At 42.5% G+C, this 26,051-nt stretch overlaps 1 protein-coding gene across 7 annotated transcripts in view; it reads right to left on the bottom strand.

The window, feature by feature from the left end:
* Positions 1–26,051, bottom strand: part of CDC42BPA (CDC42 binding protein kinase alpha) — a 148,050-nt gene that overhangs the window by 79,699 nt on the left and 42,300 nt on the right. For all 7 annotated transcript variants that reach the window (XM_072139995.1, XM_072139999.1, XM_072139997.1 and 4 more), the window contains exons 3-5: positions 24,316–24,399; positions 13,623–13,718; positions 6,110–6,258 (exon numbers count right to left, since the gene is read on the bottom strand). In XM_072139995.1, coding sequence (XP_071996096.1) covers positions 6,110–6,258; positions 13,623–13,718; positions 24,316–24,399 — 329 coding nt within the window. The remainder of the gene's footprint in view (positions 1–6,109; positions 6,259–13,622; positions 13,719–24,315; positions 24,400–26,051) is intronic.

Below are 26,051 nucleotides of genomic sequence, written 5' to 3'. Positions count from 1 at the left end.
GTACATAGGGGGCAGTATTATAGTAGTTATATTCTTGTACATAGGGGGCAGTATTATAGTAGTTATATTCTTGTACATAGGGGCAGTATTATAGTAGTTATATTCCTGTACATAAGGAGCAGTATTATAGTAGTTATATTCCTGTACATAGGGGGCAGTATTATAGTAGTTATATTCATGTACATAGGGGACAGTATTATAGTAGTTATATTCCTGTACATAGGGGGCAGTATTATAGTAGTTATATTCCTGTACATAGGGGGCAGTATTATAGTAGTTATATTCTTGTACATAGGGGGCAGTATTATAGTAGTTATATTCTTGTACATAGGGGGCAGTATTATAGTAGTTATATTCTTGTACATAGGAGGCAGTATTATAGTAGTTATATTCTTGTACATAGGGGGCAGTATTATAGTAGTTATATTCCTGTACATAAGGAGCAGTATTATAGTAGTTATATTCCTGTACATAGGGGGCAGTATTATAGTAGTTATATTCATGTACATAGGGGACAGTATTATAGTAGTTATATTCCTGTACATAGGGGGCAGTATTATAGTAGTTATATTCCTGTACATAGGGGGCAGTATTATAGTAGTTATATTCTTGTACATAGGGGGCAGTATTATAGTAGTTATATTCTTGTACATAGGGGGCAGTATTATAGTAGTTATATTCTTGTACATAGGGGCAGTATTATAGTAGTTATATTCCTGTACATAGGGGCAGAATTATAGTAGTTATATTCTTGTACATAGGGGGCAGTATTATAGTAGTTATATTCTTGTACATAGGGGGCAGTGTTATAGTAGTTATATTCTTGTACATAGGGGGCAGTATTATAGTAGTTATATTCTTGTACATAGGGGGCAGTGTTATAGTAGTTATATTCCTGTACATAAGGAGCAGTATTATAGTAGTTATATTCCTGTACATAGGGGCAGTATTATAGTAGTTATATTCCTGTACATAGGGGCAGTATTATAGTAGTTATATTCATGTACATAGGGGACAGTATTATAGTAGTTATATTCCTGTACATAGGGGGCAGTATTATAGTAGTTATATTCCTGTACATAGGGGGCAGTATTATAGTAGTTATATTCTTGTACATAGGGGGCAGTATTATAGTAGTTATATTCTTGTACATAGGGGGCAGTATTATAGTAGTTATATTCTTGTACATAGGGGGCAGTATTATAGTAGTTATATTCTTGTACATAGGGGCAGTATTATAGTAGTTATATTCCTGTACATAGGGGGCAGTATTATAGTAGTTATATTCTTGTACATAGGGGCAGTATTATAGTAGTTATATTCTTGTACATAGGGGCAGTATTATAGTAGTTATATTCCTGTACATAGGGGGCAGTATTATAGTAGTTATATTCCTGTACATAGGGGGCAGTATTATAGTAGTTATATTCTTGTACATAGGGGGCAGTGTTATAGTAGTTATATTCCTGTACATAAGGAGCAGTATTATAGTAGTTATATTCCTGTACATAGGGGGCAGTATTATAGTAGTTATATTCCTGTACATAGGGGGCAGTATTATAGTAGTTATATTCATGTACATAGGGGACAGTATTATAGTAGTTAAATTCCTGTACTTAGGGGGCAGTATTATAGTAGTTATATTCCTGTACATAGGGGGCAGTATTATAGTAGTTATATTCTTGTACATAGGGGGCAGTATTATAGTAGTTATATTCTTGTACATAGGGGGCAGTATTATAGTAGTTATATTCTTGTACATAGGGGCAGTATTATAGTAGTTATATTCCTGTACATAGGGGGCAGTATTATAGTAGTTATATTCTTGTACATAGGGGGCAGTATTATAGTAGTTATATTCCTGTACATAGGGGGCAGTATTATAGTAGTTATATTCTTGTACATAGGGGGCAGTATTATAGTAGTTATATTCCTGTACATAGGGGGCAGTATTATAGTAGTTATATTCCTGTACATAGGGGGCAGTATTATAGTAGTTATATTCATGTACATAGGGGACAGTATTATAGTAGTTATATTCCTGTACATAGGGGGGCAGTATTATAGTAGTTATATTCCTGTACATAGGGGGCAGTATTATAGTAGTTATATTCTTGTACATAGGGGGCAGTATTATAGTAGTTATATTCTTGTACATAGGGGGCAGTATTATAGTAGTTATATTCTTGTACTGTACATAGGGGCAGTATTATAGTAGTTATGTTCCTGTACATAGGGGGCAGTATTATAGTAGTTATATTCTTGTACATAGGGGGCAGTATTATAGTAGTTATATTCTTGTACATAGGGGGCAGTGTTATAGTAGTTATATTCTTGTACATAGGGGGCAGTATTATAGTAGTTATATTCTTGTACATAGGGGGCAGTATCATAGTAGTTATATTCCTGTACACAGGGGGCAGTATTATAGTAGTTATATTCTTGTACATAGGGGGCAGTATTATAGTAGTTATATTCTTGTACATAGGGGGCAGTATTATAGTAGTTATATTCTTGTACATAGGGGCAGTATTATAGTAGTTATATTCTTGTACATAGGGAGCAGTATTATAGTAGTTATATTCCTGTACATAGGGGGCAGTATTATAGTAGTTATATTCTTGTACATAGGGGGCAGTATTATAGTAGTTATATCCTTGTACACAGGGGGCAGTATTATAGTAGTTATATTCTTGTACATAGGGGGCAGTATTATAGTAGTTATATTCTTGTACATAGGGGGCAGTATTATAGTAGTTATATCCTTGTACACAGGGGGCAGTATTATAGTAGTTATATTCCTGTACATGGGGGGCAGTATTATAGTAGTTATATTCTTGTACATAGGGGGCAGTATTATAGTAGTTATATTCTTGTACATAGGGGGGCAGTATTATAGTAGTTATATTCTTGTACATAGGGGGGCAGTATTATAGTAGTTATATTCTTGTACATAAGGGGCAGTATTATAGTAGTTATATTCCTGTACATAGGGGGCAGTATTATAGTAGTTATATTCTTGTACATAGGGGGGCAGTATTATAGTAGTTATATTCTTGTACATAGGAGGCAGTATTATAGTAGTTATATTCTTGTACATAGGGGGCAGTATTATAGTAGTTATATTCTTGTACATAGGGGGCAGTATTATAGTAGTTATATTCTTGTACATAGGGGGCAGTATTATAGTAGTTATATTCCAGTACATAGGAGGCAGTATTATAGTAGTTATATTCTTGTACATAGGGGGCAGTATTATAGTAGTTATATTCTTGTACATAGGGGGCAGTATTATAGTAGTTATATTCTTGTACATAGGGGCAGTATTATAGTAGTTATATTCTTGTACACAGGGGGCAGTATTATAGTAGTTATATTCTTGTACATAGGGGGCAGTATTATAGTAGTTATATTCTTGTACATAGGGGGCAGTATTATAGTAGTTATATTCTTGTACATAGGAGGCAGTATTATAGTAGTTATATTCTTGTACATAGGGGGCAGTATTATAGTAGTTATATCTTGTACATAGGAGGAAGTATTATAGTAGTTATATTCTTGTACATAGGGGGCAGTATTATAGTAGTTATATTCTTGTACATGGGGGGGCAGTATTATAGTAGTTTATATTCCTGTACATAGGGAGCAGTATTATAGTAGTTATATTCTTGTACATAGGGGGCAGTATTATAGTAGTTATATTCTTGTACATAGGGGGCAGTATTATAGTAGTTATATTCCTGTACATAGGGGGCAGTATTATAGTAGTTATATTCCTGTACATAGGGGGCAGTATTATAGTAGTTATATTCCTTTACATAGGGGGGCAGTATAATAGTAGTTATATTCCTGTACATAGGGGGCAGTATTATAGTAGTTATATTCCTGTACATAGGGGGCAGTATTATAGTAATTATATTCTTATACATAGGGGGCAGTAATATAGTAGTTATATTCCTGTACATAGGGGGCAGGATTATAGTAGTTATATTCTTGTACATAGGGGACAGTATTATAGTAGTTATATTCCTGTACATAGGGGGCAGTATTATAGTAGTTATATTCTTGTACATAGGGGACAGTATTATAGTAGTTATATTCCTGTACATAGGGGGCAGTATTATAGTAGTTATATTCTTATACATAGGGGGCAGTATTATAGTAGTTATATTCCTGTACATAGGGTGCAGTATTATAGTAGTTATATTCTTGTACACAGGGGGCAGTATTATAGTAGTTATATTCCTGTACATAGGGGGCAGTATTATAGTAGTTATATTCCTGTACATAGGGGGCAGTATTATAGTAGTTATATTCCTGTACATAGGGGGCAGTATTATAGTAGTTATATTCCTCTACATAGGGGGCAGTATTATAGTAGTTATATTCTTGTACATAGGGGGCAGTATTATAGTAGTTATATTCTTGTACATTGGGGGCAGTATTATAGTAGTTATATTCTTGTACATAGGTGGCAGTATTATAGTAGTTATATTCCTGTACATAGGGGGCAGTATTATAGTAGTTATATTCCTGTACATAGGGGGCAGTATTATAGTAGTTATATTCCTGTACATAGGGGGCAGTATTATAGTAGTTATATTCCTGTACATAGGGGACAGTATTATAGTAGTTATATTCTTGTACATAGGGGGCAGTATTATAGTAGTTATATTCTTGTACATAGGGGGCAGTATTATAGTAGTTATATTCTTGTACATAGGGGGCAGTATTATAGTAGTTATATTCTTGTACATAGGGGGCAGTATTATAGTAGTTATATTCTTGTACATAGGGGGCAGTATTATAGTAGTTATATTCTTGTACATAGGGGGCAGTATTATAGTAGTTATATTTCTGTACATAGGGGGCAGTATTATAGTAGTTATATTCCTGTACATAGGGGGCAGTATTATAATAGTTATATTCTTGTACATAGGGGCAGTATTATAGTAGTTATATTCTTGTACATAGGGGGCAGTATTATAGTAGTTATATTCCTGTACATAGGGGGCAGTATTATAGAGGGTCAGGATGCAGTCAGGCCTAGAAAACGGAGACACCAGGCAGCACGGTGCTGTCATGTGGCCGGACATGAAGGGGATGTTCAGCGTAGTAAGAGGGACAGTGTGGGGAGCAGTGTGTTGAGCAGGGCACCTGGTGATTGTCACAGTGTGTGACCCTGGAGCGTAGGTGAAGGGTAAATGGAGGGCGCTGTGCAGGTGCAATCATACCGTAAAATGTAAAAACCTATGAGAAAGCATCTGGAATATGGGAACACAACATGGTATGTGACAACCCAGAATGGGTACAGGTGGTAGAATAGGCTGATGCTGGGATAGGACAATGGCTGATTTTGTGACTCCTTGAGGGTAAATCTAAAGAAGTGAACTTAAAGGGAACCTGTCAGCAGGTGTGACCATACAGACTGCAGCCAGTGTTAGGTATTGTCCCTGGGGAGATGTGTAATCAGACCTTTGTGTATGTGGTTAGTAGCAGCAGGACTGTGTGTACTAGTGTACTGGGTGTCCTCCACTTCTCCTTCCATATCCGTCTTCCATGCTGCTCCTTGAGAATCCGTCTTCCAATAACTAATAATGACATTTCCATGCGGCCCCCGAGTATTCTCCATCCGTCCCTCGCTGCCATCAGGGTAAAGCCGCTCGTAAAAAAGTGCGAGCGGAACAACCACATCATTTCATATACTCCGCGCCCGCACTCCGTGGATCCAGAGCCGTGTGCGGGAACCATCTGGAAATGTGTTAAGTTCACGGACAGCAGAGGCCAAATGGCTCAATAATCCGACAGGAGCCAGAACATAACAACCTATGGATATTATAGGATACCTATACCATATACTGCCTATCATAGTATATAAAGAACCCAACATGTCCGTACATTACAGCCCATTCATTTTATGTAGAGGTGTAATACTTCGCGTCGCCTGCGGGAGCGCTGCAGGGAAATCACATGCTCCGATCACAAGTGATCACATGATCATCTTCTTGTTAAAGGATTTGTGTGTGACTTGTGCAGAGTATACTCAGATTATACGCGCTATGATAGGTCAGTAAGGATGACGATAATGACACCTTTAAGGGCTCCTTACCTGTGGACATAGTGTAGCTGGTGGACAGAGTCGATAGCCATGACCATTTCGGCCAAGTAGAATCGCGCCATGTCCTCGGGAAGCCGATCCTCAAACTTACTGAGCAAAGTGAGGAGGTCTCCTCCGACGTAATAATCCATAACCAGGTACTGCGGGGGATGGGAGACAAGAAACATAGAAATTAACCATTTTCCATAATAAATCTGCTAAATGACACCGCAGATACTCAATAATACACCACGGAACCTGATCACGTTTTACTCCAGTCACATCCAGAGCAGCATTCACAATACTTCACAACTAGAACCAACACTCGCTGTGGATATTTGCTATATAATCTATAGAGCCTATTTCACTCTAGTCACATCCAGAGCAGCATTCTTAGTTCTGCTGTTATTGTTTAGTTTCTAAATGTTTAGTTGTGCAAGTCCCGGAACTTGATGATCTCTTTTACTCTAGTCACATCTAGAGCAGCATTCACAAATCTTCTGCTAGTTGTGGAATGTTACACTTTTCTGGTTTGGGGTATGTACAAAACACTCACTAAAGGATATTTATATAAAATCTATAGAGCTATTTCACTCTAGTCACATCCAGAGCAGCATTCTTTACCCTGCTGTAATTTTATAGTTACTAAATGTCTTTTTTTTACAAGTTCTGGTACCTACTCTAGTCACATCTAGAGCAGCATTCACAATTCTTCTGCTAGATGTGGGATCTTACGGCTTGTAGGTTTCTGGGTATGTGCAGAACATTCGCTATGGACATTTGTTATATCATCTATAGAGCCATTTTTACTCTAGTCACATCCAGAGCAGCATTCTTAACCCTGCTGTTATTGTTTAGTTTCTAAATGTTTAGTTGTGCAAGTCCTGGAACTTGATGATGTCTTTTACTCTAGTCACATCTAGAGCAGCATTTACAAATCTTCTGCTAGTTGTGGGATGTTATACGTTGATGGTTTAACTAAGGATATATGTACATAATCTATAGAGCCTATTTCACATAGTCACATCCAGAGCAGCATTCTTAACCCTGCTGTTATTTTATAGGTTCTAAGTGTCTTTTTGCAGGTCCTGCGGGTTCAGGGCCTGTCCAGAACATTCTGCAAGATACGGATAGTGATAGATTCAGCGCGATTCTACATCTCCTACAATGCAATGCGGTGGAACGCAATGCACTCTGGGAGCTCACGTCTGGAGGATGCGCGGGTCAGCACAAAGCTATATCCAAGCCGCATCGATTCAATGGCCGGAATTGTAAACATGCAATCTAAGCTGCATTCACTATTTTGCAGGCTTCAGAGCTGAAATCTCCCATTATTCCCTGACAATAAACATATAGATCATGACCCGGGTGTGTAATCATTCCCCCCGACTGGAGAGAGGAGAATGGGTTAGAGAATGCTAATCACCCATCTTTCCCAGGATCAGACATCCCAATGAGTGAGAGTGACTCAGTCTCCTGTTATATATGGAAAGTGACGGCTCCTATAATATAACATTTCTTATCATATACATTCCGGGAGCGATTCCTGGCCACGGAGCAGAGTTTCCGATATTTTTCCCTCTTTCTCCGCGGATCTTGCTGTGTTAACACTCCGGCCACATTTCGGTTTTCATTACTTATGTTTAAGATGTTTTCTTAAGGATTTTGGAAGGATTTAGCGCCCGTACATCAGTATTAGGGAGGCAGATCTATGCATTAAGCAGCTGCAGAATCCCACTCCAGGCCCGGACCCTCCCCAAGACTACAGCCCGGACCCTCCCCAAGACTACAGCCCGGACCCTCCCCAAGACTACAGCCCGGACCCTCCCCAAGACTACAGCCCGGACCCTCCCCAAGGCTACAGCCCGGACCCTCCCCAAGGCTACAGCCCGGACCCTCCCCAAGACTACAGCCCGGACCCTCCCCAAGACTACAGCCCGGACCCTCCCCAAGACTACAGCCCGGACCCTCCCCAAGACTACAGCCCGGACCCTCCCCAAGACTACAGCCCGGACCCTCCCCAAGGCTACAGCCCGGACCCTCCCCAAGGCTACAGCCCGGACCCTCCCCAAGGCTACAGCCCGGACCCTCCCCAAGACTACAGCCCGGACCCTCCCCAAGACTACAGCCCGGACCCTCCCCAAGACTACAGCCCGGACCCTCCCCAAGACTACAGCCCGGACCCTCCCCAAGACTAAAGCCCGGACCCTCCCCAAGACTACAGCCCAGACCCTCCCCAAGACTAAAGCCCGGACCCTCCCCAAGACTACAGCCCGGACCCTCCCCAAGACTACAGCCCGGACCCTCCCCAAGACTACAGCCCGGACCCTCCCCAAGACTACAGCCCGGACCCTCCCCAAGACTACAGCCCGGACCCTCCCCAAGACTACAGCCCGGACCCTCCCCAAGACTACAGCCCAGACCCTCCCCAAGACTACAGCCCGGAATCTCCCCAAGACTACAGCCCGGACCCTCCCCAAGACTACAGCCCGGACCCTCCCCAAGACTACAGCCCGGACCCTCCCCAAGACTACAGCCCGGACCCTCCCCAAGACTACAGCCCGGACCCTCCCCAAGACTACAGCCCGGACCCTCCCCAAGACTACAGCCCGGACCCTCCCCAAGACTACAGCCCGGACCCTCCCCAAGACTACAGCCCGGACCCTCCCCAAGACTACAGCCCGGACCCTCCCCAAGACTACAGCCCGGACCCTCCCCAAGACTACAGCCCGGACCCTCCCCAAGACTACAGCCCGGAATCTCCCCAAGACTACAGCCCGGAATCTCCCCAAGACTACAGCCCGGACCATCCCCAAAACTACAGCCCGGACCCTCCCCAAGACTACAGCCCGGACCCTCCCCAAGACTACAGCCCGGACCCTCCCCAAGACTACAGCCCGGACCCTCCCCAAGACTACAGCCCGGACCCTCCCCAAGACTACAGCCCGGACCCTCCCCAAGACTACAGCCCGGACCCTCCCCAAGACTACAGCCCGGACCCTCCCCAAGACTACAGCCCGGAATCTCCCCAAGACTACAGCCCGGACCCTCCCCAAGACTACAGCCCGGAATCTCCCCAAGACTACAGCCCGGACCCTCCCCAAGACTACAGCCCGGACCCTCCCCAAGACTACAGCCCGGACCCTCCCCAAGACTACAGCCCGGACCCTCCCCAAGACTACAGCCCGGACCCTCCCCAAGACTACAGCCCGGACCCTCCCCAAGACTACAGCCCGGACCCTCCCCAAGACTACAGCCCGGACCCTCCCCAAGACTACAGCCCGGACCCTCCCCAAGACTACAGCCCGGACCCTCCCCAAGACTACAGCCCGGACGCTCCCCAAGACTACAGCCCGGACCCTCCCCAAGACTACAGCCCGGACCCTCCCCAAGACTACAGCCCGGACCCTCCCCAAGACTACAGCCCGGACCCTCCCCAAGACTAAAGCCCGGACCCTCCCCAAGACTACAGCCCGGACCCTCCCCAAGACTACAGCCCGGACCCTCCCTAAGACTACAGCCCGGACCCTCCCCAAGACTACAGCCCGGACCCTCCCCAAGACTACAGCCCGGACCCTCCCCAAGACTACAGCCCGGAATCTCCCCAAGACTACAGCCCGGACCCTCCCCAAGACTACAGCCCGGACCCTCCCCAAGACTAAAGCCCAGACCCTCCCCAAGACTACAGCCCGGACCCTCCCCAAGACTACAGCCCGGACCCTCCCCAAGAATAAAGCCCGGACCCTCCCCAAGAATAAAGCCCGGACCCTCCCCAAGACTACAGCCCGGACCCTCCCCAAGACTACAGCCCGGACCCTCCCCAAGACTACAGCCCGGACCCTCCCCAAGACTACAGCCCGGACCCTCCCCAAGACTACAGCCCGGACCCTCCCCAAGACTACAGCCCGGACCCTCCCCAAGACTACAGCCCGGACCCTCCCCAAGACTACAGCCCGGACCCTCTCCAAGACTACAGCCCGGACCCTCCCCAAGACTACAGCCCGGACCCTCCCCAAGACTACAGCCCGGACCCCCACCATCTCCCAACGCTAGAGGGAATTGTAAAAATATTATATGCAAAATCTTAATCCATAAACTTTGTGTTTATAATCCATGACATTTCCAAAATCTCTGCTTGCTGACAGTGAATGATAACACTCTTGTTTATATGCAGCAGTTTGAACCTTACCCTGAAGACTTGTTTTATCATCTGTGCAATGCGAGCATAAGTACCACTGCTTGCTGTGCACGCCTAACAGACCTCATTACAATTATTGTTGTCCGCCAAGCCCCCCTCACATAGGAGATCTGCGCTGCGGATGATTCAGAAGTAGCAGGACATTGGAATTGATAAATATAGCTTAGGAAAAAAACGCCTTTTTAGGATCTTTGTATCCTGTCAGGGAATGGCAGTATTCCTATTTACATCCAACCTTATTACAGCTGAGGGTTTGCTACACTTATATCCAGCCTAGACTGATAGCAGGTCGGTGAATGTGAACTGATAAATTGTATCAGGAAAGAAGATACATTTGTGCGTCTGAAATGTTTAGTCCACAGTTTTGTTGAAACTGGATAAAACTGGTACAAACCCTCAGCTGTGAAAAGATAAGATGTAACATATTTTTCAGACTTTTAGAAAAAAAAATCTAGCTAATATGCATCTATGCATCATCTGAGAGCATTCGGGTGTGTATAGCAGTACGGTGTGTGGTCCTGTGTGTATAGCAGTGCTGATTGTGTTCCCGTGTGTGTATAGCAGTGCAGAGTGTGGTCCTGTGTGTATAGCAGTGATGAGTGTGTTCCCGTGTGTGTATAGCAGTGATGAGTGTGTTCCCGTGTGTGTATAGCAGTGCAGAGTGTGGTCCTGTGTGTATAGCAGTTATGAGTGTGGTCCTGTGTGTATAGCAGTGATGAGTGCGGTCCTGTGTGTATAGCAGTTATGAGTGTGGTCCTGTGTGTATAGCAGTGATGAGTGTGGTCCTGTGTGTATAGCAGTGATGAGTGTGGTCCTGTGTGTATAGCAGTGATGAGTGCGGTCCTGTGTGTATAGCAGTTATGAGTGTGTTCCTGGGTGTGTGTATAGCAGTGCAGAGTGTGGTCCTGTGTGTATAGCAGTTATGAGTGTGTTCCCGTGTGTGTATAGCAGTGAGGAGTGTGGTCCTGTGTGTATAGCAGTGCAGAGTGTGGTCCGGTGTGTATAGCAGTGATGAGTGTGGTCCTGTGTGTATAGCAGTGTTGAGTGTGGTCCTGTGTGTATAGCAGTGATGAGTGTGGTCCTGTGTGTATAGCAGTGATAAGTGTGGTCCTGTGTGTATAGCAGTGCAGAGTGTGTTCCTGTGTGTATAGCATTGATGAATGTGGTCCTGTGTGTATAGCAGTGCAGAGTGTGGTCCTGTGTGTATAGCAGTGCAGAGTGTGTTCCTGTGTGTATAGCATTGATGAATGTGGTCCTGTGTGTATAGCAGTGCAGAGTGTGGTCCTGTGTGTATAGCAGTGCAGAGTGTGGTCCGGTGTGTATAGCAGTGATGAGTGTGGTCCGGTGTGTATAGCAGTGCTGAGTGTGGTCCTGTGTGTATAGCAAGGATGAGTGTGGTCCTGTGTGTATAGCAGTGCAGAGTGTGGTCCTGTGTGTATAGCAGTGCAGAGTGTGGTCCTGTGTGTATAGCAGTGCAGAGTGTGGTCCGGTGTGTATAGCAGTGCTGAGTGTGGTCCGGTGTGTATAGCAGTGTTGAGTGTGGTCCTGTGTGTATAGCAGTGCAGAGTGTGGTCCTGTGTGTATAGCAGTGCAGAGTGTGGTCCGGTGTGTATAGCAGTGCTGAGTGTGGTCCGGTGTGTATAGCAGTGTTGAGTGTGGTCCTGTGTGTATAGCAGTGCTGAGTGTGGTCCTGTGTGTATAGCAGTACTGAGTGTGGTCCTGTGTGTATAGCAGTGATGAGTGTGGTCCTGTGTGTATAGCAGTGTGAGTGTGGTCCTGTGTGTATAGCAGTGATGAGTGTGGTCCTGTGTGTATAGCAGTGTGGAGTGTGGTCCTGTGTGTATAGCAGTGATGAGTGCGGTCCTGTGTGTATAGCAGTGATGAGTGTGGTCCTGTGTGTATAGCAGTGATGAGTGTGCTCCTGTGTGTATAGCAGTGTGAGTGTTGTCCTGTGTGTATAGCAGTGCAGAGTGTGGTCCTGTGTGTATAGCAGTGGATGAGTGTGGTCCTGTGTGTATAGCAGTGTTGAGTGTGCTCCTGTGTGTATAGCAGTGTTGAGTGTGCTCCTGTGTGTATAGCAGTGAAGAGTGTGCTCCTGTGTGTATAGCAGTGATGAGTGTGGTCCTGTGTGTATAGCAGTGTGAGTGTGGTCCTGTGTGTATAGCAGTGTGAGTGTGGTCCTGTGTGTATAGCAGTGATGAGTGTGTTTCTGTGTGTATAGCAGTGTGAGTGTGCTCCTGTGTGTATAGCAGTGTGAGTGTGGTCCTGTGTGTATAGCAGTGCAGAGTGTGTTCCTGTGTGTATAGCAGTGATGAGTGCGGTCCTGTGTGTATAGCAGTGATGAGTGTGGTCCTGTGTGTATAGCAGTGATGTGTGTGGTCCTGTGTGTATGGCAGTGATGAGTGTGGTCCTGTGTGTATAGCAGTGATGAGTGTGGTCCTGTGTGTATAGCAGTGATGAGTGTGTTTCTGTGTGTATAGCAGTGATGAGTGCGGTCCTGTGTGTATAGCAGTGATGAGTGTGGTCCTGTGTGTATAGCAGTGATGTGTGTGGTCCTGTGTGTATAGCAGTGTGAGTGTGGTCCTGTGTGTATATCAGTGCAGAGTGTGTTCCTGTGTGTATAGCAGTGATGAGTGTGTTTCTGTGTGTATAGCAGTGATGAGTGCGGTCCTGTGTGTATAGCAGTGATGAGTGTGGTCCTGTGTGTATAGCAGTGATGTGTGTGGTCCTGTGTGTATGGCAGTGATGAGTGTGCTCCTGTGTGTATAGCAGTGATGAGTGCGGTCCTGTGTGTATAGCAGTGATGAGTGTGTTTCTGTGTGTATAGCAGTGTGAGTGTGCTCCTGTGTGTATAGCAGTGTGAGTGTGGTCCTGTGTGTATATCAGTGCAGAGTGTGTTCCTGTGTGTATAGCAGTGATGAGTGTGTTTCTGTGTGTATAGCAGTGATGAGTGCGGTCCTGTGTGTATAGCAGTGATGAGTGTGTTTCTGTGTGTATAGCAGTGATGTGTGTGGTCCTGTGTGTATGGCAGTGATGAGTGTGCTCCTGTGTGTATAGCAGTGATGAGTTTGTTGATCCATGACGCTGTATATAAACACTTATCCTCTATTCACAGCTAAAGCTGCATTCTGGATTCTGTTGCTTTGCTGTTAGCTTGTAGGATGGAACACCTCCCACCTTTCAGTGGTGGTGCATTGTGTGAGATGTAGTGTACACACCAGGCATTATAATGTAGTCTGATGGCAGAAAAAACAACATCTCCCACAATGCAATATGGCAGGATATGGGTGACAATGACACAAAGTTGGAGCATAGACAGGGACGTACCAAGTAGTTGTCATCCTGGAAGGCGTAGTGCAGCGTAGTGATCCACTGGCTGTCGCCATACACCAGCACGTCCCTCTCTTCCCGGAAGCAGGCCGTCTGCAGGATGGAAAGAGATAGAGTCATGGAGCCGTAAACAAAGAGTCACGGAATTCTCATCGTGATACATTGTCTCATATGTATCCAGAGTAGCATTCACCATTGTGCAGGGCTTCAGAGCTGAGATCTCCCACCACCCTCAGCTTGCTTGTGTCTGCACATGGATTACTCAGTGGATTTGTGGATTTCCCACCCATTACACGCTTATTTCGGCCACAATTTACAGGAATTTTTATGGTGGTCGTTTGTAGCCTCGAAAGAATCTATTGCTAGCTGCTTGCAAAATCAATCATTTCCAGACATTTTTATTATTATTCAACCTAAAAAGGTCCCCCCAGTGATAAGCGGATGACGGGATGTCCCGATACTGAGAACCCCAGTGATCGCTTCTGATAATAAGCTGGAAGCAGATTCCCTACAGTGACACCAGTGGTCAAACAAGGAATTACAATGATTACAATCCAAATCAATGGACCGTCCTAGTAATTTTGGGTCCTCCAGAGTAAGTAGCACTCAGAGCCACAGCTCTACATTGCTATTAAGCTCAGAGACATACGGGTCAAGTAAGATGACCCCTAGAATTCGAAAGGATCAGCCACCCATCTCAACATGTCTGATCCATTGATGTGTCCTCTGCTTGAGTTTTCACAGCTAGAGCCTGCTTCAGTTTACAGACAAGATGTGAGGGTCTATGGAGCAGCTGAAGAGCAAGAGCACATCAATGAGGACAGGCTACAATCCTAGTATACAAATCCACCTATCACAGTCCTGCTTCTACTAACAACATACACAAAGGAATGATTACACATCTCACCAGGGACAATAACAATAACACTGGCCACAGAGATCACGTGCGGACACAACCACAATGCACGTGAAGAAGTTACAATCCCGGAATCTGAATCCAAATTTCACAGTCCTGCTGCTACTAACTAACATAAAAGTATTAATTAAACATCCTTGGCAGGAAGAATCTCAGCTTTATGTGGAATTCAATATAGATGACGATTATTTCAAAATTGCGAAAAAATATAAAAAATTTGGGGAGGGCAAAAAAAGAGAGGAGCTTGTGTACGGAGCGGCTGAGGGAAAAGTACAAGAGTGTTTGGAATTTTTGTGGGAACTCTTCACCTCTCTGCTCGCTACATCGTTTTTCTTGGCAAATTCATGCACGATGGGGACAAGCGGAGAGGAGGAATTTGTGTTTTCTATTCTGAAGAAGAAGGAGGTTTATTTTTACTTTGAAAATCACAATGTAAATACCGCCAAGAAAAATGTGTTTTTGGCCTGAAAAATCAAAATTTAACCAAAGGGAGGCGTAAAACTACCATCAAGTGCAAGTAAACAGGAACATAATGCAAGCAACCTGTTCACTGCTCAACAGAAACTACAGATTATCAATACATACTAACCACCGCTTACAATATAACTACTATAATACTGCCCCCTATGTACAGGAATATAACTACTATAATACTGGCCCCTATGTACAGGAATATAACTACTATAATACTGCCCCTATGTACAGGAATATAACTACTATAATACTGCCCCTATGTACAGGAATATAACTACTATAATACTGCCCCCTATGTACAAGAATATAACTACTATAATACTGCCCCCTATGTACAAGAATATAACTGCTATAATACTGTCCCCTATGTACTAGAATATAACTACTATAATACTGCCCCCTATGTACAAGAATATAACTACTATAATACTGCCTCCTATGTACAAGAATATAACTACTATAATACTGCCCCCTATCTACAGGAATATAACTACTATAATACTGCCCCCTATGTACAGGAATATAACTACTATAATACTGCCCCCTATGTACTAGAATATAACTACTATAATACTGCCCCCTATGTACAAGAATATAACTACTATAATACTGCCCCCTATGTATAAGAATATAACTACTATAATGCTGCCCCCTATGTACAGGAATATAACTACTATAATACTGCCCCCTATGTACAGGAATATAACTACTATAATACTGCCCCCTATGTACAAGAATATAACTACTATAATACTGCCCCCTATGTATAAGAATATAACTACTATAATACTGTTCCCTATGTACAGGGATATAACTACTATAATACTGCCCCCTATATACAAGAATATAACTACTATAATACTGCCCCCTATGTATAAGAATATAACTACTATAATACTGTTCCCTATGTACAGGGATATAACTACTATAATACTGCCCCCTATGTACAGGAATATAACTACTATAATACTGCCCCCTATGTACAGGAATATAACTACTAGAATACTGCCCCCTATGTACAGGAATATAACTACTATAATACTGCCCCCTATGTACAAGAATATAACTACTATAATACTGCCCCTATGTACAGGAATATAACTACTATAATACTGCCCCCTATGTACAGGGATATAACTACTATAATACTACCCCCTATGTACAAGAATATAACTACTATAATACTACCCCCTATGTACAGGAATATAACTACTATAATACTGCCCCCTATGTACAGGAATATAACTACTATAATACTGCCCACTATGTACAAGAATATAACTACTATAATACTGCCCCCTATGTACAAGAATATAACTACTATAATACTGCCCCCTATGTAAAGGAATATAACTACTTTAATACTGCCCCCTATGTACAGGAATATAACTACTATAATACTGCCCCCTATGTACAGGAATATAACTACTATAATACTGCCTCCTATGTACAAGAATATAACTACAATAATACTGCCCCCTATGTAAAAGAATATAACTACTATAATACTGCCCCCTATGTACAAGAATATAACTACTATAATACTGCCCCCTATGTATAAGAATATAACTACTATAATACTGCCCCCTATGTACAAGAATATAACTACTTTAATACTGCCCCCTATGTACAGGAATATAACTACTATAATACTGCCCCCTATGTACAGGAATATAACTACTATAATACTGCCCCCTATGTACAAGAATATAACTACTATAATACTGCCCCCTATGTACAAGAATATAACTACTATAATACTGCCCCCTATGTACAAGAATATAACTACTATAATACTGCCCCCTATGTACAAGAATATAACTACTATAATATTGCCCCCTATGTATAAGAATATAACTACTATAATACTGCCCCCTATGTACAAGAATATAACTACTATAATACTACCCCCTATATACAGGAATATAACTACTATAATACTGCCCCCTATGTACAAGAATATAACTACTATAATACTGCCCCCTATGTACAGGAATATAACTACTATAATACTGTCCCCTATGTACAAGAATATAACTACTATAATACTGCCCCCTATGTACAGGAATATAACTACTATAATACTGCCCCCTATGTACAAGAATATAACTACTATAATACTACCCCCTATATACAGGAATATAACTACTATAATACTGCCCCCTATGTACAAGAATATAACTACTATAATACTGCCCCCTATGTACAGGAATATAACTACTATAATACCGCCCCCTATGTACAAGAATATAACTACTATAATACTGCCCCTTATGTACAGGAATATAACTACTATAATACTGCCCCCTATGTACAAGAATATAACTACTATAATACTGCCCCTATGTACAGGAATATAACTACTATAATACTGCCCCCTATGTACAAGAATATAACTACTATAATACTGCCCCCTATGTACAAGAATATAACTACTATAATACTGCCCCCATGTACAGGAATATAACTACTATAATACTGCCCTCTATGTACAGGAATATAACTACTATAATACTGCCCCCTATGTACAAGAATATAACTACTATAATACTGCCCCCTATGTACAGGAATATAACTACTATAATACTGCCCCCTATGTACAGGAATATAACTACTATAATACTGCCTCCTATGTACAAGAATATAACTACTATAATACTGCCCCCTATGTACAAGAATATAACTACTATAATACTGCCCCCTATGTACAGGAATATAACTACTATAATACTGCCCCCTATGTACAGGAATATAACTACTATAATACTACCCCCTATGTACAAGAATATAACTACTATAATACTGCCCCCTATGTACAGGAATATAACTACTATAATACTGCCCCCTATGTACAGGAATATAATTACTATAATACTGCCCCCTATGTACAGGAATATAACTACTATAATACTGCCCCCTATGTACAACATATAACTACTATAATACTGCCCCCTATGCACAGGAATATAACTACTATAATACTGCCTCCTATGTACAAGAATATAACTACTATAATACTGCCCCCTATGTACAGGAATATAACTACTAGAATACTGCCCCCTATGTACAAGAATATAACTACTATAATACTGCCCCCTATGTACAAGAATATAACTACTATAATACTGCCCCCTATGTACAAGAATATAACTACTATAATACTCCTCAGAAAATTCATTCTATTCCCAGGAAGATGTCTTGGACACTTTCTCCGCTCGGTTTTGCTGCCATGGAGAATTCTGTTTATCAAATATTTTGTTCTGGGAAAGAGTCAGGTTCAGAGAAGAGAACGTTTTCCTGGCGACGTCCCCCACTTCTCCCCTGGGTGTTCCGCACATTGGGTTTAGGACACCTTTGGCTTTATGGCGTGGATGGTGATGCATGGATGACGGCTTATCCTGATCTTCCTGGTACATGAACACCTACACAGAATCTACTGGAAAATGAAATGAATGAATCTAATTCCCAGAAATGATACTCGCTCGCAGGCTACTCAGGGTCTGTGGAAAGTTGGGTGGTAATACCTAAAGGCTTTCTTACTGCAAAAATATGTCTAATCAGCAAGAATCAAAAACTTTGGAATTCTCAGCGAAAAGGAAAATATTTGCACTCCACAACCTCAGACCGAGGCTACGAAACCTCATGGGGCGAGAGATCTGAGAACAGCGCGAGCAAACAGGTCAGACAAAGGATATCTCCAGCAACCAAAGGGTGCGACATACGGAAATAAGAACGTCACAATTATCTGTATTCAATTAATTTCCCCCCCCCCCCCCCCCATAAGATGATTTCTCCTATTTCTCAGGAGCAGAGTCCCATCCCTGTCATACTGAGGGATTACAGTAATATCTGTGCAGTGACCACGGGTTGAGCAAGAAGACTGGATTGTGTATAGACCCTCACATCCACACAGAGACACGAGTGACAACCCCACAACTATGTTACACATTTACTTCAGTAACATATATAATGTACATAGGGGGCAGTATTATAGTAGTTATATTCTTGTACATAGGGGGCAGTATTATAGTAGTTATATTCCTGTACATAGGGGGCAGTGTTATAGTAGTTATATTCTTGTACATAGGGGGCAGTATTATAGTAGTTATATTCTTGTACATAGGGGGCAGTATTATAGTAGTTATATTCCTGTACATAGGGGACAGTATTATAGTAGTTATATTTTTGTACATAGGGGGCAGTATTATAGTAGTTATATTCTTGTACATAGGGGCAGTATTATAGTAGTTATATTCTTGTACATAGGGGGCAGTATTATAGTAGTTATATTCTTGTACATAGGGGGCAGTATTATAGTAGTTATATTCCTGTACATAGGGGGCAGTATTATAGTAGTTATATTCCTGTACATAGGAGGCAGTATTATAGTAGTTATATTCTTGTACATAGGGGGCAGTATTATAGTAGTTATATTCTTGTACATAGAGGGCAGTATTATAGTAGTTATATTCTTGTACATAGAGGGCAGTATTATAGTAGTTATAGTCTTGTACATAGGGGGCAGTATTATAGTAGTTATATTCTTGTACATAGAGGGCAGTATTATAGTAGTTATATTCTTGTACATAGAGGGCAGTATTATAGTAGTTATAGTCTTGTACATAGGGGGCAGTATTATAGTAGTTATATTCTTGTACATAGAGGGCAGTATTATAGTAGTTATATTCTTGTACATAGAGGGCAGTATTATAGTAGTTATAGTCTTGTACACAGGGGGCAGTATTATAGTAGTTATATCCCTGTACATAGGGGCAGTATTATAGTAGTTATATTCTTGTACATAGGGGGCAGTATTATAGTAGTTATATTCTTGTACATAGAGGGCAGTATTATAGTAGTTATATCCTTGTACATAGGGGGCAGTATTATAGTAGTTATAGTCTTGTACATAGGGGGCAGTATTACAGTAGTTATATTCTTGTACATAGGGGCAGTATTATAGTAGTTATATTCTTGTACATAGGGGCAGTATTATAGTAGTAATATTCTTGTACATAGGGGGCAGTATTATAGTAGTTATATTCTTGTACATAGGGGGAAGTATTATAGTAGTTATATTCCTGTACATAGGGGGCAGTATTATAGTAGTTATATTCTTGTACATAGGGGGTAGTTTTATAGTAGTTATATTCCTGTACATAGGGGGCAGTATTATAGTAGTTATATTCTTGTACATAGGAGGCAGTATTATAGTAGTTATATTCTTGTACATAGGGGGCAGTATTATAGTAGTTATATTCTTGTACATAGGGGGCCGTATTATAGTAGTTATATTCTTGTACATAGGGGGAAGTATTATAGTAGTTATATTCTTGTACATAGGGGGAAGTATTATAGTAGTTATATTCTTGTACATAGGGGGCCGTATTATAGTAGTTATATTCTTGTACATAGGGGGAAGTATTATAGTAGTTATATTCTTGTACATAGGGGGCAGTATTATAGTAGTTGTATTCTTGTACATAGGGGGCCGTATTATAGTAGTTATATTCTTGTACATAGGGGGCAGTATTATAGTAGTTATATTCTTGTACATAGGGGGCAGTATTATAGTAGTTATATTCTTGTGCATAGGGGGCAGTATTATAGTAGTTATATTCTTGTACATATGGGGCAGTATTATAGTAGTTATATTCTTGTACATAGGGGGCAGTATTATAGTAGTTATATTCCTGTACATAGGGGGCAGTATTATAGTAGTTATATCCCTGTACATTGGGGGCAGTATTACAGTAGTTATATTCCTGTACATAGGGGGAAGTATTATAGTAGTTATATTCTTGTACATAGGGGGCAGTATTATAGTAGTTATATTCCTGTACATATGGGGCAGTATTATAGTAGTTATATTCTTGTACATAGGGGGCAGTATTATAGTAGTTATATTCTTGTACATAGGGGACAGTATTATAGTACTGTAGTTATATTCTTGTACATAGGGGGCAGTATTATAGTAGTTATATTCTTGTACATAGGGGGCAGTATTATAGTAGTTATATTCCTGTACATAGGGGGCAGTATTATAGTAGTTATATTCCTGTACATAGGGGGCAGTATTATAGTAGTTATATTCTTGTACATAGGGGCAGTATTATAGTAGTTATATTCTTGTACATAGGGGGCAGTATTATAGTAGTTATATTCCTGTACATAGGGGGCAGTATTATAGTAGTTATATTCCTGTACATAGGGGGCAGTATTATAGTAGTTATATTCTTGTACATAGGGGGCAGTATTATAGTAGTTATATTCTTGTACATAGGGGGCAGTATTATAGTAGTTATATTCCTGTACATAGGGGGCAGTATTATAGTAGTTATATTCCTGTACATAGGGGGCAGTATTATAGTAGTTATATTCCTGTACATAGGGGGCAGTATTATAGTAGTTATATTCTTGTACATAGGGGGCAGTATTATAGTAGTTATATTCTTGCACATAGGGGGCAGTATTATAGTAGTTATATTCCTGTACATAGGGGGCAGTATTATAGTAGTTATATTCTTGTACATAGGGGGCAGTATTATAGTAGTTATATTCTTGTACATAGGGGCAGTATTATAGTAGTTATATTCTTGTACATAGGGGCAGTATTATAGTAGTTATATTCTTGTACATAGGGGGCAGTATTATAGTAGTTATATTCTTGTACATAGGGGGCAGTATTATAGTAGTTATATTCTTGTACATAGGGGGCAGTATTATAGTAGTTATATTCCTGTACATAGGGGGCAGTATTATAGTAGTTATATTCCTGTACATAGGGGGCAGTAATATAGTAGTTATATTCTTGTACATAGGGGGCAGTATTATAGTAGTTATATTCTTGTACATAGATGGCAGTAATATACATACATAATGTAATTATTACATTGTACAATTACTGTACCATGGATATGAATGTAACTAGCTGTACATACATATATACAGCACTCAGCAGTTATTCTGTATTCGTCCTTTCACCACTTTCCCCTTTGGGTCTTTCCTTTCTGCTCTATACATGCAGTTCATTAAAATAGTTTCCGTCCCCCTGTTGTCCCCCCTGGCGGCGGTGGAGGTGGTCAGCTTACAGTCTCATCTAGTTTACATGAAATGGAGAAGTCAATCACTGGCGATGATGCAGAACATAGCGGCGCAGGTTACAGATAGCGGCTGTGCATATAACCCCGTGCGCGTCGCCCGCATAACAGCCCACACACAGATAATTAACTGCGGTCAGAAATAATTCCATATAACTCTACACCCCTGGATTATTGTTATTCTTAGACAAGAACGGCTCCTATAACCCCCTTGGTGGGCTCCATGTTACATTGGGAGTGGGGGAGCGATATCACTAATGACAATTACAGATCTATATGAACACTCCCAGACTTCAGACTATAACCTGCAATATATACTATGATATACATAGCAGGGCAGATCTCCGTTCCGGATCTGGACTCTAGGAAAGATGGGTGATTGTCCCTCCAGAAGTCACAGTGTTACATACTAGTTGTCACCTAAGATCTCTAAAATTCACTAACGATGGATAATTTTCAGGGGTCAATGTGTTCCTATATTATATACTATCCATCTTATTAAAGGGATTCTCCAGTAACATACAAGCAGGATAGGTGGTAGCTTGCTGATTTATGGGGGTCTCAGTGATGGAGAACCCCTTTAAGTCTCATACTGCTATTTTCGTTTTGCTGAATCGGCCCTTATCGCTGCTGTAGAACATTGGTGCTGTAGATGTATTGGAGATGCAATACCATACGTGGTCACTAATTATTTGTGGCGCTGTTCTACAAACAAATCTGGAAGTTCTCCATTTGAAAGGGATTGCTGCAGGGTTGTATTGGTGAAATCCAGATCGGGGATACTGTTCTGATTATTGGAGACCCTGCTGGTTGGACCGGAACCAATCATGACCATCCCATCAATTTAGTTTTTTGGAAGGGGGGTGACACTAGATTAAATCGGTGGGAGTCTACATAGGGGTGGTAGAGGTCCAACCAGTTCAATCCCCACCAATCACAGTCGTATCCAGTCACTGATCACAAGACTTTGGATCGCATTCCCTTTAGAAAATGGATCTCACACCCCATTTATTGGGGTAATGGGACCACCTTCTCATGAACAAGGGGGGGTCAGAGTATGCGGACACCTATTAGTATGTTATACCCTGACTAATGGAACTAGGAGACGCGACAAACCTCGAGCCTCATCCCCTTCTATTTCCACCCTGAAGTTTATTGAATTCCGCGCAGACTAAACATTCTATTTCCTAGAAAACGGATACAAAGTAACAAAGTGACTGCAGAGACCCCTGCGCAGGACGGATCCCCCCTGATTCTATGTCATGTACTGCAGCGCGGCTGACACGTGGGCGTCCACACCGCCCCACACATCTAAGCGCCATATATAGCCAGGCCGTAAATTCATACTGTAAACACCGCTGTATCCAGGGAACATCATAATATTGAAGCAGTGAAAGCGCAAAATAGACCCGGAATCGGAGGGCGAAACTTTACGTGTGACGGAGCTCTGTCCGACTGGAGAGAATTTCTAGGGAAAAATAAAGTGATCCGACAACTTCCATACAGTCATCGCAGAGGTATCCGGGAGAAGCCTTAACCCATTAATGACCACAGTATGTAAATGACCTATCCATAGGATGGCACAGTGAAGGGGTTTGGTCTTCCACTGCAGGGGGGGGGGTACATGTCTGATTGATCTAGGACCCCCAGCAGGACGGGGAACCACAAGCCCCCCATAACCAGCCCTGTACATCAGCCCACATACAAATCAATGGAGCACAGGAGGAGCCAATCCCAGAAATTCTATGTAGTACAGGGAGGTTTCTCTAGGTGCATCACACACAATGGGGCACATTTACTTACCCAGTCCCTCGGCGATCCCGCGGCGCGTTGTCCGACGATGATTCGGGTCGACGCGATTCACTAAGACCGGGAGCCGGATATCCACCAGGTGTCGCTGCTGCACCGAGGTCCGCCGGAGTTCACCATCTTCTTCCTGGTGCATGTGAGTGCATGATCTTGCGACACATTTCCTTTTTTAAATTCCGTGGTTTGTCCGACGGCCACGCCCCCTGATTTCTGTCGCATGCAAGCCGGCGCCGATGAGCCACAATCCGATCGCGTGCGCCAAAAACCCGGGGCAATTCAGGGCAAAAGAGAAATATTCGGGAAACCCAACGAAAGTGCGGCATTCGGACGCCTTAGTAAATGAGCCCCAAAATGTCACTATTTTAGGGGGTGTTGTAGCGTCTCCTCTCACCTCTGCCCTTTTCAGCATCTCCCATTTATTCAGGATCTTCATGGCAAACACCTTATCTGTATTTTTTAATTTCACCACAGCGACCTGCAAGACAGAAGACGAGAAGTCATGTTATATTGCCTTGTCTGATCAGGAAGCAAGTGTTAGGTAATATCACTGGAGACATGTGTAAGAATACCATTGTGCATGCTGTTAGTAGCAGCAGGACTGTTAAAAAATGGATTAATATTCCAGGATTGTACTGGCGGTGTGTGCTCACACTGCTGTGCTCTGCGCTCTCTGCAACAAGTGTTATTTATTATCCCTGGAGAGATGTGTTATCAGACCTTTGCGGATGCTGTTCGTAGAAGCAGGACTGTAAAATATGAATTTAAATTCCAGGATTGGACTACCATTGTGCATGCTGTTAGTAGCAGCAGGACTGTTAAAAAATGGATTAATATTTCAGGATTAAACTGGCGGTGTGTGCTCACCCTGCTGTGCTCTGTGCTCTCTGCAGCCAGTGTTATGTATTGTCCCTGGAGAGATGTGTAATCAGACCTCACACTGCTGTGCTCTGTGCTCTCTGCAGCCAGTGTTATGTATGGTCCCTGGAGATATGTGTAATCAGACCTCACACTGCTGTGCTCTGTGCTCTCTGCAGCCAGTGTTATGTATTGTCCCTGGAGAGATGTGTAATCAGTCCTCACACTGCTGTGCTCTCTGCAGCCAGTGTTATGTATTGTCCCTGGAGAGATGTGTAATCAGACCTCACACTGCTGTGCTCTGTGCTCTCTGCAGCCAGTGTTATGTATTATCCCTGGAGAGATGTGTAATCAGACCTCACACTGCTGTGCTCTGTGCTCTCTGCAGCCAGTGTTATGTATTGTCCCTGGAGAGATGTGTAATCAGACCTCACACTGCTGTGCTCTCTGCTCTCTGCAGCCAGTGTTATGTATTGTCCCGGGAGAGATGTGTAATCAGACCTCACACTGCTGTGCTCTGTGCTCTCCGCAGCCAGTGTTATGTATTGTCCCTGGAGAGATGTGTAATCAGACCTCACACTGCTGTGCTCTGTGCTCTCTGCAGCCTGTGTTATGTATTGTCCCTGGAGAGATGTGTAATCAGACCTCACACTGCTGTGCTCTGTGCTCTCTGCAGCCAGTGTTATGTATTGTCCCAGGAGAGATGTGTAATCAGACCTCACACTGCTGTACTCTGTGCTCTCTGCAGCCAGTGTTATGTATTGTCCCTGGAGAGATGTGTAATCAGACCTCACACTGCTGTGCTCTGTGCTCTCTGCAGCCAGTGTTATGTATGGTCCCTGGAGATATGTGTAATCAGACAATTGTGTGTGTTGTTAGTAGCAGAAGGACTGTGATATATGGATTTATATTCCAGGATTGTACTGGGGGCCTGTCCTTACACTGCTGTGCTCTGTGCTCTCTTCATTCAGTGTTGTGTATTATCCCTAGAGAGATGTGTAATCAGACCTTTGTGTATGCCGTTAGTAGAATCCTGAAATGTACATCTAAATTTCACAGTCCTGGTGCTACTAAAACACATACACAAAGGTCTGATTACAGATCTCTTCAGGGACAATACATAACACTGGCTGCAGAGAGGACAGAGCACAGCAGTGTGAGGTCTGATTACACATCTCTCCAGGGACAATACATAACACTGGCTGCACAGAGCACAGAGCACAGCAGTGTGAGGTCTGATTACATATCTCTCCAGGGACAGTACATAACACT

Source organism: Engystomops pustulosus, chromosome 3 (assembly GCF_040894005.1).
Source record: "Engystomops pustulosus chromosome 3, aEngPut4.maternal, whole genome shotgun sequence".
NCBI lineage: Eukaryota > Metazoa > Chordata > Amphibia > Anura > Leptodactylidae > Engystomops > Engystomops pustulosus.
The sequence above is the reverse complement of the archived record's forward strand: the minus strand, read 5'-3'. Positions and strand labels throughout refer to the sequence as shown.